Source organism: Corvus kubaryi, unplaced genomic scaffold, assembly GCF_017639235.1.
Source record: "Corvus kubaryi isolate FWS band 111438036 unplaced genomic scaffold, C.kubaryi_AGA036_p1.0 37260, whole genome shotgun sequence".
In the NCBI taxonomy this organism is placed as follows: Eukaryota; Metazoa; Chordata; class Aves; order Passeriformes; family Corvidae; genus Corvus; species Corvus kubaryi.
This window is the reverse complement of record NW_024581077.1, coordinates 6219599-6238562: the sequence shown is the minus strand read 5'-3', so window position 1 is coordinate 6238562 and position 18964 is coordinate 6219599. Positions and strand designations below refer to the sequence as shown.

Below are 18964 nucleotides of genomic sequence, written 5' to 3'. Positions count from 1 at the left end.
CTAGTTGCTCTGCCATAGCTCAGCAGAAAACAAGATCACAGTGAAATTATCATTTCTTGTCCCCAAGAAATAGATTAGCAAAGAGCATAGTTTAGTATAGTTAGGGAAAGAAACGTGACACCAACTGGTCCTTTTTTATGTGGGTCTCATCCTGCTCCTGTGGTAGCCAGCTGGAGTTCTGCCACAGAGACCTCAGCAGAACCACCACTCAACTTTACACAGTAGTGATAGTGAAACTGCCGGGGCACGGGATTTTGCCAAAGACATACAGCAGTGATCCACAATGCAGATCTGAGCATTTTAGCTCTACCACTGAGTATGTAAGCTGATGGTCTTTGACACAGCCAGATCAAACCCCCTCCATGCTTGAGTGTGCAAATGGAGAGAGGGGCCAGTCAGTTGGCTGCCACACCTTTCTTAGATGCCTGGTTTGATGCTAAAGTATTAGGGGATGTGCTTTAAATCAAATCAGTGAAATATCACTGAACAGTGAATATATTCCTCCCTCTTTTATCCTTCACCAGGAAGCAGAGGAAAGCTTGAAGGTTTACAGGAAATTAATCAGATGTGATGTTCCCTTTGTGTTACATAAGCACCACAGAAGGGTTATTGTCACCAGTGCTGTGGTACAGTGTGGGGAATGCAAATCCTCTACTTTCAACATTCTCCCAAGAGAAGACTCTTCCCTGGCTCTGGAAGGCATTTCTCAAGGGCTACATGAAGTCCATGGGCTGTTGGATGCAGTATTTTAGGCTGCTTTGGCTCCAGGGCACTACTGCCCTACTTTGGCATTGAACAAATGCTCACTTTGTCATTAGTCCAGAAGACAAAATCCCACTGGAGTGTTGTTGTGCCTGTTGTAGAAGCTCCTAAATCCATCTTACAGGAATTTGCAATCTTCTGAAAATGCCTTCTCAGATCTCACCTGTTCACAGTGTGACCCAGGCTTCCTGAAAGGTTCACCAAGAATTTGGTTCACCAAGCCACCTCTTCTGCAATGTTATCCAGATCTTTGTTTTAAGTGAGCTTCTTCAGATCCAAAGAGCTTCATAATTTTATACTTCTGAAGATGTTTAAGCTGTTTGTAATTCTGCATGTCCTAATGGCCAGAATGTCCCTGTGCCAGAGGGCAGGACAATGACAGAATTGATTGTGGCACCATTATGTAACTGCGCCTTCAGCGCTGAGTGTATAACTCACACCACAGTCAATTTTGTCACTAAAGGGCCCCCAACAGTGGGCTCTATTGCTTAGTTAGGCTCTTGAGGTGAAGCCAACCTCATGTCTGTGCAGTTGCCACACATCTTAATATGAGTGAATGAGATGGGGTGGGGTAGGTTGCATCTGTCTTACAGGCTCAAGTAAAGAGTAAGAAAGTCACGGTGTTTCCCCACAGGAATATGGGGACAGCTTGAGGGGGCTGGAACTCTCTCAGCTGCCCTCTCCAGAAGGAGGAAAAGCAGTGTTTCAGGCATAGCAGGCACTTTCTTTTAGGAAAGGTTGATATTATACGGAGGGGGAGGGAAATGTGTATCCCAGAGATATGGGAACAAACGTCACTCTGGAACATGCTTGTCCTACTTGGAGCAGTTTGTTCCTCACAAGGAGAAAAGATGTTTGACACTCCGTTGTCATCAGGCACAGACAGAGTGAATGAGATCTGGGGAGTAAAGAAAGCAGAGTCTGAAAGTTCCTTCCCCTTCCCCAAGCCCCAGGGAACAGGTGTGATAGCTCATCCTGATCCTAATGAGGCTTCAGCTTTCAGAACTGGAAGATCTGGAGATCCAGAACTGGAGATCCAGAACTGCAGATCCAGGCTGGCACTGTTCATGCAGTACAGGTTCTGCCACTACCAGTATGTCAGCACAGTGCTCCCCTGCTATTTACCCCTCTTTTATTTCCCACTTCATCTCCTTTTCCTCCACTTAATCAGTCTTCTGCTTCCCACCTTCCTACACAGGCACAATTGTGCTCTTTTCCCTCAGCCACAAACTGGTCCCACCAGTCCTACCCCAGCTGTCCACTTCTCCTTCCTCCTTTGTGCCTCTCCACACTACCCCTTAGCTCAAACGCAGACCTTTTGGGGACAGGGATGTTCATTTTACTGGATGCTTCCTTGCAAATGTTTGAAAAGCCAGCGAACAAAGAATATGATCCCCAGCAACCAGCTGGATGCCTGTTCCAGGAGGAGAGCAACTGTTAAGTCAGAAGCCATTAAGAGACTGAAGCAAAGGGGTTGGCTGGAAGTGGGGCATGATTTATGCAACCTTTTAGTTACAAAAATAATGGTAATGATGATGGAGGACTGTACTGCACGAGCCTGCACAGCAAGGGGACTGGCTGGGAACGGAGCAGAAAAGCAGCTGCAGAGCAGCCACTGTGCTAGGGAATGTGGCTAAGGAGGTGTGTGTCTGTACCAGCATGTGGGGAGCTCCGGGGCACTGAGAAGCCGAGTGATTTTTGGTGCTGGATTATCAAGACAATGCCTGTTTCCTGATGGGTAATCCATTATGTGCAGCTTGGTCAGGAGAGGGATGCTGGCCCAACTCACCTTGGAGCAGGGTGTAGAAGGCCCCTGATGCTGACAAATTGGTTGTTATTGTAACATCATCCTTGCTGGAGGTTTCCACCTGGACATGCACGGAGCTGTCGGTATCGCTGCGGAAGCTGCTCACTTGGCCAGTAGGGAAGGTCACGTTGGTCAGGCGGCCAAAGCTGTCATATCTGAAAGAGGATGGAGTGAAGTCAACAGCATCAACAGAGAAGGATTCATCCTATAAAGCAGAGACCAATTTTTCAAGTCATCATCCAGATTTTTCACAGAGAAAAATGCACTGTCACTCTGTCAGACAGTCTTGACTATTTTTGGCCTCATGAGAAGAAAATCACAGCTTTTAGCTGAAGAAAATGAAGCAAAGAATAGAAAATGACCAAATATGTATTAACCTGTATTTTAACAATATTTTTCCAATACTTCTCACTGCACTATGCTTCTTGTTTACAAGAGTAACTTTGTTTCCCATCTACTATGCTGTGATTTACAGAAAAGCACTGGCTTGTGTATCCTGTCTAGCAGAACTAGGAGTTTCTGAAGGCCACCAACTGTTTTGTCTGGTTGTGTCCTGAGCTCAGCAATTTATTTATTTTTTTTTTTTCTATCTAATTTTAAAAAGCCAAATATTAAGGTAGCAGCTAGGACCAGACAGGCCATATCAGGTAGAGAATTGTCCTTTGTGAACATGGTATAGAGTCCTGAGCACAGCTGAACCCCCATGTCTACCTTTTACTGTTCCTAGGACCATCTGGAAGGACCGATTTATAAGTGTAAAAAAGCAGACCAGTTTTCATCCCTGCTGTGTCCTTGGCTTTTCCAATGGGGAATCAACATAAGCACCATCTGGGAAGGTTTCTGTGATGTGGACAGCTATGTACCAGGGCCCAGGTGAAATAAGCTTCATACATGAAGGTCCCACAGCAGTTAACAAGCTGGGGGAATTATTTTTTGATAAAAAGAGAAGCAGACACTTGTGTTTAGAGGCCTCCTGAGTTAAGAGAGCAAACACACCACTGTGTCTTCCATTTGTAGCATTACAAAAAGGGTCACAGACCCAGAAGGCTGGCAAGGGACCTTTGCAGTGAGGTTACTGTATTCGAAATGGAGAGCAATAGGGAGCTCTATTGGCTAATCTCTGGAGGGCTGTTGGACCTTCTGATGAGATGGACCTTCAGGGAAGGGACATTTAAATAGTTAGGGAAAAACAAAAATTCCAGCAAATGAATCAGTGATAAATGTTCGACTTTTTTCAAGTCCTGCCCACAACTTTTTAAAGAATGATTTATATGAAAGCTAAGTAGATCATATTATGAAAAGGCATCACTCGGGGATGCAAAGTAAATGGTGGGTGAGCAGAGAGGTCTTGTTCTCCTGTGCTACCCAGTGGTGAGCCTTTGATGGAATGCAGCGTCCAGTGAAGGGCACCATTCCTCAGAATGACAAACTAACGTAAAAAGAAAACATGATATAAGAGGCAAAGCCAAAATAAAAGAGTTCATTCAGAAAAGGGGAAACAAGGAAGTGGGAAGATACCACCCTAACCCTGGGTGTTCTGAAGAGGGTTATAATAAATTGCTTATCATATCTACTGAGGATGTGACAGAATGTAAATAGAAACAATGAAAATTCAGGTTATAAGCTGTAGAACATTTTCAAGGCCCATGGTTGCTCCAAGCAGAGGAACAGATGGAGTACTGGAAACCCCACTGCCCAACTCTTTTAAGAATAAGTTAGAGAAATGTCTTAGAGAGAATCTGGATACAGATGATCAGACCTTGGATGAAGCAGATGGTTGAGGAGCTCTTGATGCTTCTCTTTGGGACTACTCTGAGCTGGGGAATAAGAAAATACACCCCATCTAATAACAAAACCCAGGAACCACACAAAAACATTAGGAGAGGAGAGGAGAAGAGAGGAGAGGAGAGGAGATAACAAAGAACTCTTGAACTGCAACCCATGAGAGACCCATGAGCAGTCACTGGACTGGCTCTGCACTATACAGAAAAAAAACATTGTCTCCTACTCACATTTTCCCAGATTCGAACACAGTGCTGGTACTTGATCTCTGAAATATGGTGGCAGGGCTGGTTGAAAAGATGATTTTTGCCCAAGTTTAATATTTAGCTTATAGTGTCTAAATGGGTGACCTCATTGCAAATCTCCTCCAGCCCTCAGGTTTGGAGACACCATCAGGTGAGGCTTTTCTTGCCCACTGGGCAGAATGGGAAGTAGTGAGATAGAAGAAAGCATTTGCCCTCCACAGTCAGCCTATCAGTCATGGATTATCCAAGCCTTGCCCTTTCCTTCCAAGATCCTGGCAATCAATCAGCCACTTGTAAAATGGAAAGGAAAGAAGAAAAAAAAAACAAAATAAGGATGAAAACAGGACTGGATTGCAGGAGTTTGGCAGAGATCAGTTAAAGCTTTTCCAAGCAGCTAGCAGCACACAGCCTGGATCTGAGCTGCATCTCCATGCAAGAGCCAGAACTAAAGTGCTCTCAGTACCAAACAATTTACTCCAGATTTGTGGCTGCCCTGTTTGCACTGAGAGAAATATGTTTTGCTTGTACTGTCTCCAGTCACCTGCACTACTCCTCCTAAACCAGCATGTGAATCTTAAACAGAAAACATCACAGGCAGTCTCTTTACTCCATCTGCTGAGACAGGACACAAGGGACATGATTCAGTCTCTCCCCTGAGCAGAGAAAACATTGTTATCACTGAAGGTATGTTGTGTAACATCCCAAATTCCTTCTACCGCAACATCAGCAGTTCTGTATATTAAAACCAGTCTGAACTGTAAGGGTAGAATCAAGTTTGCAAATGTTCTGAAATTTCAGTAAGATGAATCTGAATTTGGCACCTCTGATTTGGTGGATTAGTAGCTGTGAGGGATTTACTTCTATTGCTTCACTTAGATTTTAAAAATGAGCTGCTCCTAAAAGTAAGCCTGATTCACCTCCTAAAAATAATGTCACAAATCTAGATGTGTTGCACTGAAGTTTAAGGGGTCAGTTTGGTGTAACAGAAGTATGAAAGGAAGCAGGTCTGCAGATTAGGGAAATCAGTGCAAAAGCCAGGATGCAGGCAGAGGGCTTGTTCATGGGATAAATGCTGAGTCAATGTCCTGTGAATCACAGCTTTTTATCCTAATTGAATGGCACTCACAGAATGCTGAGAGTCAGCACAAAACCTATACTCCATGCAAGTCCTACTTATGTGCTCCAAAGAGAGCCTCAAAACCTTGTGGATACTCAGTTTAACAGCCCCCAGCAGCAGCAGACAGCCAACCTCTTATATTCATCAAATCACAGAAACAGAATGGGTTGGGATGAAAGGGGCCTTACAGATCATCTTGTTTCACCCACCTCATCATGGGTGAAGGGCCAGGACACCTTCCACAAGATCACATTGCTCAGAGCTCCATCCAACCCAGCCTTGAACACATCCAGGGATGGGGCAGCCATATCTCCTCTGGACAACCTGTGCCAGTGCCTCACCACCCTCACAGTAAAGAATTTTTTCCTATCATCTACTCTAAAACCTATCCTCGTTCAGTTTAAAGCCATTTCCCTTTGTCTTAACACTGCATGCCCTTATTAAAAAGCAAGCAGCACCTTTTTATATAATATCATGTAGTGTAAAATAAATATTATTTTATATAGTATTTATGTAGTGCCTTTTTAATAATATTTTTAAAATATTCCTGGACCTCAAGCTTCTAGCACCCTTACAAATGGTTCTCCACCTCTGCTGGGCAAATACAAGTAATATTTGCAAATACGCAACTGGAGAAATCAGCCAGTAACCTCTGCATGTGCAAATTAGGTTAAAATGGCAGGGAAAAAAGAGTATGAAAGAGTGTGATGATGCCTAGACCTCTGTGCACACATTTTTCTTGTAAAGTCAAAATGGCTAAGTACAATACACTTAATTTATACAGTTACATTTTTACAGCTGTACAAAACTCACAGTACTTAATCTAAGAGCACGGACTTCCATTTGGGACATGGGATCCTGAGAAGCAAGGCTCCTTTTTGGGCCAAAACAATCTGGAATGGTCTGCTGGAACTGGTTTAAGATGTCTGTACAAGTATATTAGACTTTTGGCACATCCTTAGTCACCCGATTAACCTCCTTCAGAAGGAACTAGGACCATCTGTGTTTTCTGCATGTGCAAGAGCTGCTGCACCTCTCCCTGCCCAGCAGGCAGACAGGGACCTGCCGAGGACTGGCTTTGGGGGTGACAGCTCACTGCTTTGCAGCTGCAAGGAGGTCCTGCCTTACAAAGGCAGAAAAGCAAGAAGGTAGGATAATTAGACCGTTCCCATTTTTATTATTATTTTTAATTGGTGGCAGATGAAGTGTAAAATGCTCACATCCCGACTAAAGCTCCTTGTAGCCCTGTGGTGGCAAAGCAAACAGAGGTGTGGGAAGCCTGTTAGTATGAACACACAGCATAACACACTTGACAAGCAGTTCCTTTTCTCTTTTCCGTTTTTACTCAGAACTGGAGCATTTCCCCTCTTTTCCCCAATCTAGCTCACACAACACATACCTGATGTCATCTATCACATACCCAGAGTCTCCCAGGGATGTGAAGACTTGCCCATCCCAAGCAGATAATACGCTTAACGAGTTAAATGAGTCAGTTCCTTCCACCTCTGCTTTCAGCCCTATAAAGGCCCTTACAGGGCACACCTCAGCTTGGAGAGGAAGGCCAAGCAACTGGCTCTTACGTAGCTGCAGGTGTGCCCTGGTATTTGCAGTAATATAAATCTCTCCTAGTCACCTCATTTTGCAGCTAAGCTGCCCAGCCTGTTTCCACAGCATCGGGATTTAGAGCTGGGCCAGTTTTCATCACAGCCTAAGACTTCTGTGTTCTCCAAATGCTCTGAAAGCCCCAGCATTAAGGAAATACTGAAGCATGGGAGTGCACACAGCAGCCACTCGGAGCAATGAATCCATCACCTGCTAACACAGCTGCTGCCTCCCATTCAAACCTGCTGCAAAGCCTCAGCACTTACAATTACAGTGGCAATTATTAGGCCAGCAAAGGAAGCCGTTGCTATCCATTCCCAATTGGAAATGTATTTAGCTAAGGTTCAATGCACAGAATTAAAATGGTATTTGGTGCTTATGAGGTCTAATTGTTGGCTTGTAAACATTCAGAGCTTTCATTTATCACATTACCATTGTGTAGAGACCTGGACCTTGGGAATTAAAGAGCATCCTAAGTACCATCTATTCAGAAATCAATTTCTTGCCTGAGTCTCTGTGTTTCCTCATTTTAGCTTCATCACATTTCATCAGCCTTTTAAAACTACAAGTCAAATAGATCAGAAAAAATTCACTATAATAATATTGCATTTAGTACCAAAGAGTCTAAATGGACCTTGCAAACTATATTTTGCATGTGATTATACCAACGTGCACCCAGCGCCTCTTAACAAGCTCGTCTCATCCCAATTTTTCAAACAACATTAAACACGACATTAAAAATAAATCTATAACAGACAAACTGATAATACTCAAAAATGCATGAAGGCAAGTCCTCTCCCTAATGACCAAAGGCCAGGTTGTGGTCACAGTCTGCTGAATTTTCTGACTGCCCAAAAAAGAAGAGGAAGATCTCTTTCTAGCTTTTATGATACTTGTAATTCCCTCGGTTCCCAACTAAACTTTGCTATCAGGCATTCATTTCAGGGCAGGCCAATGGCTCAAAATGTGACCTCACAGCTTAGTGAGGGTACTGGAGAGCTGCTATTTTATCACAGCACTTACTGGAGTTTCACTGCAACTTTGTCAGAGGAACAATGATGAGAATCTCATCATTTTATCATGTAGAAATTATGGAACAAGTGGAACCAAGAAATCTTGCTAAAAGAGGAGGGAGGACAAAAGCCAAAGGTGTTTCTCATAATCCAGTCTGCTGCAGGAGTAGAACAAGACCCTCATTTGAACCACTGAACTACTACATCAAATCCTGTAAAACTCTGTGTATGACTTGATAAATCACAATCACACAGACCAGGGCATTGGCTTTGGCATCAAAAGCTCCTGGTGCTGGGGTGGGACCTCTGCTGAGCCCTGGGGGTCACTGGGAAGTCGTTCAAGGTCCTCCTGCATGCTCAGTCCAGCTGGCTCCTACCTTCCACCCATTACAGTGTGTGAGGTTTGGCAGAATTTGGTTCTCTCTAAAACAGCCTCCAGAGTTACAGGTCAAAGCTTCCCTTACCACTCATCTGAAGATCTGGCTCCATGAGACCCTTTGCCCTCCAGGCAGCCATGAGCCACTTCGTGGGGAGTCCGTGAAAAGGTTTTGAATTTCTGGGCTTGGCTGGAGCAATGTGTAAGTGTTTGAGTCTGTATGGGAGGAGGTGACCTTCAAAACTAATTGGACACACAAAGGACCTAAGCAAAAGAGCCTCATCTGGGCTAAATAATGCATAGAAGGTTTGACTTCGGCTCAGAGGGAAATTGAATTAATGTACAGTGATAACATCTCAGTGAACTAATCAAGATAATTCCCATATTCTTGATTTAAACAAATCCATTAATAAGAATTTCTGGATTGTGAAGCAGACAAACAGCAACTACTAAGGAACTTTGTAAAGGCTGGTAGCAATTTTTTTCAGGTCAAGTTAAAAAGCAGCAACAACAAAGCAGCAAGTAGTCACACAGCATCCTTTGTCTTTGACTGGAGTTGAACAAGAAGTCATTTCCCTGGCTGAGTTTCCAGATCAACTTCCTTTGCTGCTGATTATCACTGCCACCATCACTAGTTCAATGGGAAGAAAAGTCTTTAATCCAGTTACTGGACAAGCTGAGCTGCACTGCATTAACTGACAGCTCATGTCAATCCCACTGCAGAGGCAGGAAAGGTCTGTATAATGCTAAAACCCTCAAAGTAGTCATAGACAGGCCTTTGGGGACAGGCTAATTACTCAAGGGAGCTAAGTTTCACTCCCAAACAAAAGGGAAACTGCACGCCATTATACACTGACTCTTACTCAGAGCTAAACCTGATAAAACGGAATTGTTAGAGCAGGCTTGTGTGTAGGATGTGTGAAAGGAAGAGCTGTAAGTGCTGTGAGCGAGTCTGCCACTGCCTGAAGCCAGCACCGGTCTCTTTCCCCACAGAAATGAAGGGACCATGTGCCAGCCCATCATGAAGCCTTGGAGGACCTGGATTCACTGGTGTGCTCTGGAGACAGACCTCCAGTACTGCATCAGTGTATCCTGACGCCTTCCCTCTTTTCCAGAGTCACACCAATGTGCCCACAGGTCAGACCTCTTTGCAGCCTTATGGTAAAGGCTAAGAAATGCCCTGGTAAGAATAGCAACTGGAGGAGAACCAGAGATCCTGGCTATGTTGGCTGGAACTAGATGTTCTTTATGGTCCCTTCCAACTCAAGCCATACTCTGTGATTTCATGATGAACACATGTAGTGTGTTCACTAGATGCTACTCTCACAACATCATTGCTCTGTCATGTTCGGTTTCTGGTCTATGGTCCTTTGTAGACAATCAGGTGAAGGTGAATCTTTTGAGGATGTTCTTCATGGGGCCACTGGTGCAGTGTGAACTTGCCAGCTGGATTTACTTTACTCTTAATGTTTTAGGAAGCAGTGTCCAGCTTGCCCTGACCCACGAACAACTATTATGTGCTGAAGGTTCTCCTCAGGGTCAGATTTGATGCCTTTATTTCTTTGGCCAGGAGCAAAATAAAAATATTAACTTCACCTTTCCCCTCATTCAGGACTGAAAACTACTCAGAGCACCTTCCAGCTACTCATGTTCACCAGAATTATCTAAACCACTTAAACTTTCCCAGTGTACATTTCCTGATGCTCTGATAGAGGAACCAATAACATGAAGGTAGTGAATGTTGATTTTATTTGGTTTACACCATCTTCTTCAGCTTCTTTGATAACAAGGAATTTAGACTTCATCCTGCTAAGGCTGCGCTCACCCCTGCAGCTTGTGTTTGAGTCATGCAAATCCTCTGCCTGGTGAGATTATATTTTGGGAAAGGCATCAGAGTCCTGATCTGAGATGCCAAGAAATGGAGAATATACTGCTTTCATGGTTGGTCACTCTACCAGTCAGGTCACCTCAGCCTTACAAAATCACACCTTCTTGTCAACTTGAATGTCTCTGGCTTTGCTTCCCAGCCCCTTACCCTTCTCAAGCCTTTCTCTGCTAGATTGAGAAGCCCTCTGTAGGTGAGAACTTTGGCTGACATGTTGTGATCTAGACACTTCCCAGTCTCATTCATGTTGAGATAAACAGATCAAGTCTTTCTAGTTTTCCTTATGAATGCATTTTTTGTAGAGTTTTTCTGCCCAGCCTTCAATTTCCACTGTTCTTCATAAACTGCAAGCATTGGAACTGACAGTATTGGTCACATCAATGCTGTACAGGGAAAAAATCAGCTTCCTACTAGCCACTACAAGTAGAGTATGATGAGTAAATGTATTCCTTTGGCTTGTCCATCCAAGCAACAAGTTAGACAGATTTGCTATGGAACTATATGAGGATCGCACTGAAGACTTGATGCCTTGCTACAACTCTGACAGTCAAGGCTCACCCCACCTACCTGTGTACCCTGGCATCAGACTGTACAAGAACATATTTTGTTTAAATGAAACCTACTTTACCGAGCAATCTAAGTATCTGACCCTTATTTTCTAATATTCTAATTTTATCAGTCTGATTTTATATTCTTTCCCTGGTTACACATGCAAAACTTGGACAGAATCAATCTCTCTAATTCACTGATCTGCTTTCCAAGTCCCTAGTGGATAGGATAGGATAGGATAGGATAGGATAGGATAGGATAGGATAGGACAGGACAGGAAAGGCGAGGATTGCATGAAGAAGGATAGTCTCCAAGCACGGAAGATTTAGGCTACGCATATTAAAAAAAGCTTTCTAACAGTAACAATAATATAGGTAAATACATTGTTATCACTAACAATATTTATAAATAACTCAGATGACTGATAGGATCCATTTGACCAAATTGTAGACATCAGCAATGTAAACATCTGTAACTGAACTCACCATTCTGTCCTACCTTTGCAGAGATAAACTTTCAGAATACAACTCACCTCATCCTAAAGCAAATACCTGACATAACTCATAAGAAACTCAGCCTGAAAGGGCCTGTTTCTCTCCACCTGCCTGTAAAGGGAGGCTGAAGTAACTAATTCAGATGTAGACTTTTAACCAGTAGTCTTATAAAGTTGCATCAGAAACTGTCAGGAACAGTTAAATAGAGATAACTGATCACAGGTTTGGATGAGGTATCTCTGAAGGCACATTCCCAATTCTATATTCAGTGATGCTGTGCTATCATACAGTGCTGACTTGCTCTAGTCAAGATTTCCATAGTCCAGCCACTGGAGAATACTGTCTTCCATTTAGCTCTAAAAAGCTTTCTTATGACTCTTCTGAAGTGCATAAAAGGACCAGAATTATGGCTTTCTATTTTGTTGGACAGCAAGAAATAATGGATCACTGTTATAAATATCCACAGAGCAAGTTGGGTTTGAGCTTTCGTCTCGTTTCATCTTTATATTTTCAGCTGCACTTTAAAATAAAAGATTATGTTTGAGGTATAAATCTGACATTATTAGCTGTAATGTTTAGTTTGCTTCACTGTCTGTGGCTGCATCTGTTTTCAAGCACAGGAACTATTGGGTTCTTTGCAAAAAGAAAATACCTCCTTGATTTAGCACAATGGTCCTGACAATACAGCTGGCTTCCACTCCTGTGGAGAGAAACACCCTCTTTTTCCTCCCTAAAGCCTTCCTCAAGCAAATTCAATGTAAGAGATGGAAGAGTATTAACTTGGATTCACTAAGGAGTATTTCTACAGTAATTGCAAGCAGAACATTGATGAAATGCTAATAACATTTCAAAAGATTAATCACGAGTTTCCATCAGTCCTTTTCAAGGCAGGAGCAGGAACAGTGAGTATTAAGCAAAGAAATTTGAAACTGGGCCTGGAACATTTTTAAAGAGAGAACCAAAGCAACCACATACCAACACACAGATATGCGGGTTTAGCCAGCTTTCCTTCCCTGCATCCCTTTTTTTTAAACAACTTTTTTGCTTGTCATCTTGGGAACCGTCTATTCTAGCCAAATTGGATTCTTACAATGGGTCTATTATCATGGCAGCTTAACACTTCCACGTAACCATTCAAACCATACAGGAAATGATGCACTTAAGGGAGCATTCCAAAGAGGTTACACTTGTAAATAAAAATTAAGGAAGAAGGAGGGGAAAGGGTTCTTAACAGCAGGATGAATCCTTCTAGATACTCTTCATTCAGTTATCTATCTTTTTCCTTTTTATATCAGAAATGTGTTGTCTTCATGACATTTATAAGCAGAGAATTGCTAACAGTAGTACAGAAAAGAAGTACAAATATTCAGGATACTGCCATCTCTGGGTTTTTCAATGCATCCTGTCTTCTCTCTGCTCAAAAAAATCTTTGGGGCAGGATAGTCTTGAGCAGTTCCAAGACTACTTTTAAAGCTTAGTGAGGTAAATTGCAACAGTAGGAATCGAGCAGTCCATTAATTACAGAATTGTTTCCAGAGCTAACTCTCATTAGTCATTGCCAATTGTCATTCTACATCAGACATTTCAAACAGGCACAAAGAAGACACTGCAGCATAGGAAGTAGGTGAAAAGCTGTGAAAAAAGAGGCTCTGATGGAACTTTCATACTTCCAAGGCTCTCAAAGCCAAGAAAAATTCTCTGACATGCAACCTAAATCTCCAGTCCTGACTACAGTTAAGGAGAACCAGGTGTCCAAATTACTTAAAAAAACTCAGCAGAAATTCTGTCTGACTCTTGACTTGGTAAAGGGAGCTTATTCAAGCTCTAATGCACTTACTGCAAGTATCTAGTGTTTGTGTGAAATATAATACTCCCTGTTCTGGCCATTTTATTTGGACAATAATTCTGGTCAGGGAATTAAATTCTACCAACCTTGCACGGTTCAGAGAACACAGAATGAAGTCAGCAGCCCAATATCCAGAATATACTTACTCATAAAATGTTGTCCAACCGTTTTCATTGCTTTTAGTGGCAAGGAGACCAGAGTTGCCATGGTAAGTCATCATGGCTACTTCATGCCCCTGTGTTGTCACACTCTTGAGAGCACTGTTGGTACCAATTGTCACCCAGTAGACTTGGCCATCAGGCACCACCAGCCAGAGGGGCATCCCTGTGGAATCTCTTCGGATATTGACTAAGTTGCCATTATTGTCAGTGATCAGGGTTATATCTCCATCTCCAGAGTAAGTGAAATTGTAAAGATAATCTCCAGTGGTAAGGCTCTGAGTATAAAGGTGCTTCCCACTGGTGTCAAACAAGTAGAGCTCCTGGTCTATGGGTGAGGATAACTCATAGAGATTCTGTGTGTTGAGGAACGGTTTGTTTTTCCGAATGAAGCGGATTCGGATATTCCCCAGGTCAGCGACGTACAGCTCCCCATCTGCACACACGGCGAGGGAGGACGGCGCGTTGAGCTTGGCGTCCTTGGCGTAGCCGTCATCCCCCGAGAAGCAGTCACAGTTGGCATCGTTCTTGCAGTCGCAGCTGCTCGGGGCACCGGCGACGAGGGAGATCTCCCCGTTGGTGGTGACCTGCCTGATGCGGTTGATCTTCTTCTCGTCGGTCTCAGCGATGTACAGGACCCCGTTATGGGACACGGCCAGGGCGGTGGCAGACTCCAGCGTGGCGTGGATTGCCACCTTGCTGAGGAGAAAGTGATCCATGCCTGGCACCTGGCAGTGCATGGGCCTCCCTGCCACAATGCGCACTTGGTGGTTCTCGGAGATCTGCAGCACAACGTTATTGTCGAGCACGTAGAGCGAATTATCCATGGGATTCACCGCTAGATCCGTGGGCCATTCCAGACGAACCTTCATGTTAAAAGAACACAAGGGAATTTTTATAGCAAGACATTTTTCTACTGCATGATTCCTATAAATCAATCACAATGAGGATGGAATCCACATGGATTAAAGGGAGAATGGGTAAAAAAACCCATAACTAATTGTTACTTGATAGGGTGGCCATAGAGGATATAACCTGGTGTGAGCAAGGGGGCTTAGCTCCTGGTCATATGAAGTAAACACATAGGGACATCCAAACTCTGCACTGGAACAGTGGAGGGAACAGGATGATGGACAGAGGCAAACCATTCTGTGATTTTCCCTCTCCTGTGCTTTTTGAACTGGTGGAAGCTGGACCTCATAGCAGAGACCCGGGACTGCAAATTTTGCTGTGTGAAGTGCTATGAAATCAGGCACACAAAACAGTGATTCTTTCACTAAAGGATTTTTCACACAAGTGGCTGAATTCCTCTGGGTAAATGACAAGGAGAGACAGACACAAAACTGGCAGCTGTGCCAGCATGTGTGAATATCTAAGTTATAACCTATGGTTTTCCGCTTTATGCTGCAAAAATGCAGAATAGCAATTAATAGGAAATCCAGGCCACTTCAATTCATGGAGTAAAATACTTGTGTCTTCACAGGGATTTTCAGATTTTGTTATAGCATAATGGAAAAAATGGGTTCAGGGGTGACACATCCCAGTTCTACACTGATAATCCACTAAAACAGTGACTGGCAACACCGCAAGTGAGTGAGCACTAAAAGGACTTTATTTCTAGCTCTGCTTCTGCAATACACTCTTTTCAAGTGAGTCTACTCTTTCAGCTGCCAAACCTAAGAAACATTTACCAACAGAATTCAGGACTTTTTTTTTTTGTAAAGAACTCAAAGTTCTGCTTTTTTTGGACTATTTTATTTTATTTCAGGTTTATATAGAAAAAGAAATCTGTCTTGTGTTGATGGGAACCAATCAGTTCCAGGATAGTTTCTTTGTTTTGAACCTTCCTTTCCCACCATCCATCTCAGTTGCTGCTTCTTCTCATTTGTCTGATGTGACTAAGTTTGGATGAGTATTTTGTAACCTTACTGGAAGGAGGACGAGTGGCTGCCAGCAGGCTCAGGTCCAGCAAACCATCTTTCACTGTGATTTTATTTAAAACTATGAATAAGAAGAGACCAGCTAAGATCTACAGGAACACTGGATATTCCTATTTTTAAGGCCTGTAGTTCAACATCTCTGCTACAGCCATGCTTTATTTTGATGCTTCTATATGCCTTTCCAGCATTTTTTTTTTTAAGAGATGAGATCTAAGGTATTTAGTTCATTGTGTCTTCTAACGCCTGGGTGTGTGAAGCTTATTTTCATGGCTAAGCAGTATGCTGAGCTCTGTCTACTCTAGTTCTCTGTTTGCAAAATCTCCTTCCTTTTCTCAGCTTCTGGCCTATTTTAACCCTTCTTGTAGTAAAACATTATAGCCTGTGGTTTTCTCTTTAATAATTCATGCCTTCATCCCTTCCAGTGGTCTTTAAGCTCTGCAGTCTTCAGTTAGCATCAAGAGCTGAGTTTATTCTGAACTGACATGGGAATTTTCAATTTCTTAAAAACCACTCCTTGTCAACAGTGGCAGCTAAATATTTCATGTCCTCATGTTCCAGGGAGCCTCAGGGACCTGGCATAAAAGACCATTCTATCCTCTGTAAATGATGAAAAGCTTCTTCCCAAGCTGGTTTTTATTTTTTAATTAAGCTTGTCTTCAGTGTGTTTCTCCAGAACAGGAGTGGTTAATCTGCCAGTCCCAGTACAGGTTAATCTAAAAATGGTTCCTGTCATTTTATGAAAGGAAAAAAAAAGAGTCTTCAGCTGATACATGTTCATCTCAGAAGTGTTTGAACATGACATTGGTTTACACAGGAGCTACATAACCTGGAAGTAAATAATTTTTAAAGCCTGATTACACAATGGTCTTTTGCTAACTGCCTGTGAATATCACATAAAGAAGAAACTATGTCTGTAAAATGAGAAACATACTAAAAGGTGGTCTTTAACCATCGAAGTTTCACCTCTATAGAAGGAAGAACAACTTTTAAACTCATAATTTCAGCTTGTTCATAAATTACAGACAGTGGGAGCCAGTTGCAAGGAAGCAAGAACAATCTTTTCAAATTAGAGGGAAAAACCAAGAACAGATTCCATATGGGAGCATGGAAATTATCTAGGTAGTTACAAAAAGGAAACCCCATTGACATCTATTGTGGCTGAATAACAGTACTTAGGCCTCCAGCTATGATCTATATTTTCACAGGAGAGGACAACATTCCTGCAGTCAGGCAAACAACAAGTGGCACAAAGGTTTCAAAGGACACAAGGTCCTTTCAAAGGTCCTAAACTGGCACAATTTGACGAGTTGGCCAGTGTCACACAAAATTGAGTGCTGGGCTGTAACAGATTTCTCTTCTGCACCATCCAGTAGTAAAGCAATCATCAAAATGAGATTTCTTTTTCTCTCTACCTTGAAGCAGCAGGACTTAAAAGCCCAGCATGATGGTAGCTGCAACCAATTTGCAATCTGATGCAATTCAAGATTCTTGTTTTCCTGCTGTTGCTAATTTCGGCACCACATCCTCCAGTCAGTCTTTCCTATGTTAATTTGATTCAGGTCTAAAATTGTGCTGGGCCAAATTAGGATGAGGGGAAGAAAAGAATTTAAAAACCTGTGATTAGCTAACATGTTATAATGGAGCATGGCATATAGTGAGAAATGAGCCTAACAAAACCTTCCTTCCCAGGAATGTCTTTCCACTGACTGGGAGCTCTGAAAGAAGTCAATTCTGTGTCTGGGACTTGTGTAAAAATCTCACACCCCAGGAATCTATGAGTTAGGGCAGTCACGTGTTTCCTTCTGTCTTTATAGGGTATTTAATTTTGATTCAGTCATTTTTATACCATAAACTATGTAGAAATGCAACTCTCCTTGAGCCCTTACCTCTTTGTCAGACCTTCTAGGGAAGCTTGCAGACATGCAGATAGGGTGAAGGCGTAGGCTTGTGTTCTGTAGAAACAAAACCAAACCACTGTCTTACCTGAGAAATGTCCATAACAGAGTCACAGCTGAGAGGCCGAGCAGACGTCAAGTCATTGGAACCCAACACAGTTGAGATGATCCCATTCTGATCAATCCGCCTGATCATGGTGCCATCCACAAAGTAAATCAGCCCAAACTTGTCCACGGTGATGCCTGGGGAGGAACAAAGAAAGACAGTCAGAAGGTGATGGCAGCCTGACGTGAGGAGCAATATATTTCATGGCATTCAAAAGGGAAGAGAGGAGGGTTGGGCATGTGGGAGTCCTGGCTATCAAGAGCTTTGAACTGGCACCATTCCATGGAGGGCACTTTCAAATGGCACACAATGCAATCCAGAAATCCCTGCTCACTCCTGGAAAAGGGCATGGCATTCAGTGAACTGCTGAAATGAAAAGATTTTCTAATAACTGCGTGTCTTGCATGTCCAGAAACTTGATTTTATTGCTCATGGTATGAATGGTAAGCTATGCACGTAAAAATGTTACACCAATGAGTCTTTCAAAAATGGCGATGAAAAAGGCTGTGAAAGGTCCATCAGGTCAATCAAATTCCAGATGGATAAATGAGAAAGCGTTTTCCCTAGCATAATCCTACTAATATACAGTGTTTCACCTGATTCTGAACTCTGCTAGTGATTAATTTCATCGTCCAAACCTCCTTTGTAGACATACTCCTGTCAGTGGATTTGAGGTCTGCTGACAGCAGTTACAGGCTGCTGATTCTTGTTTCTTGCCCTGCAGATATGTGCTGTTTCACCTCCCCCTAAGCTTAATTTCTGAAGTATTTGTTATGTTAGCACAACCTCCTCTAATCCTCTTTATCCTAGGCTAGCTATCCTCTGCATCTTCCATCAGAGGATTTCATAGTGCTTTACACTTTCTAATTACACCTCATAACAGTCTGTGAGTGTGATCACTCTAATTTTACATATCAGAAAATTAACAGATAATGCAATTCTCACAAGGTCACAGAGAAAGGTCATGACTGAAGCAGGAATAAGAAGTTAGGGGCTCTATTCACCTCTCGTTTGTGCTAGTATAAATTACAATAACTCCACAGATACTAATAAAGTAATTAATCTCATCTACCCTACAGAGGCAGAATGTCACTCAGCATAATATTTGAGTGTCTTAAATACACTAAAAGACTGTAAAGAAATAGAAAAAGAATGTAGAGGCCTGTAACATCTTTTCCTATGCAAGTGAAAATTCTGCTTGAAATATATGAATATTAGGATCTTCTGGTTTGGCTTCTTTTGCTCATAGGGTAACAATCACTTGGCAAAAAGCAGACATCCGCACTGTGCATCTAAGCAAGTATCTGAACCTATTCCAATCAGTGGAGAGAGAAATCTACTTTGAGAGTGCAATTTGTATCACCCTAAAGCACATATCCTCAAGAGA

General features: G+C 42.6%; 1 protein-coding gene across 12 annotated transcripts in view; it reads right to left on the bottom strand.

Annotated features, from left to right (window-relative positions):
- The window catches only part of TENM4 (teneurin transmembrane protein 4), a 928417-nt gene that overhangs the window by 33269 nt on the left and 876184 nt on the right, over positions 1 to 18964 (bottom strand). For all 12 annotated transcript variants that reach the window (XM_042024146.1, XM_042024143.1, XM_042024148.1 and 9 more), the window contains 3 exons: positions 17560 to 17714; positions 13625 to 14502; positions 2552 to 2724 (listed from right to left, as the gene is read on the bottom strand). In XM_042024146.1, the coding sequence (XP_041880080.1) occupies positions 2552 to 2724; positions 13625 to 14502; positions 17560 to 17714 (1206 nt within the window). The remainder of the gene's footprint in view (positions 1 to 2551; positions 2725 to 13624; positions 14503 to 17559; positions 17715 to 18964) is intronic.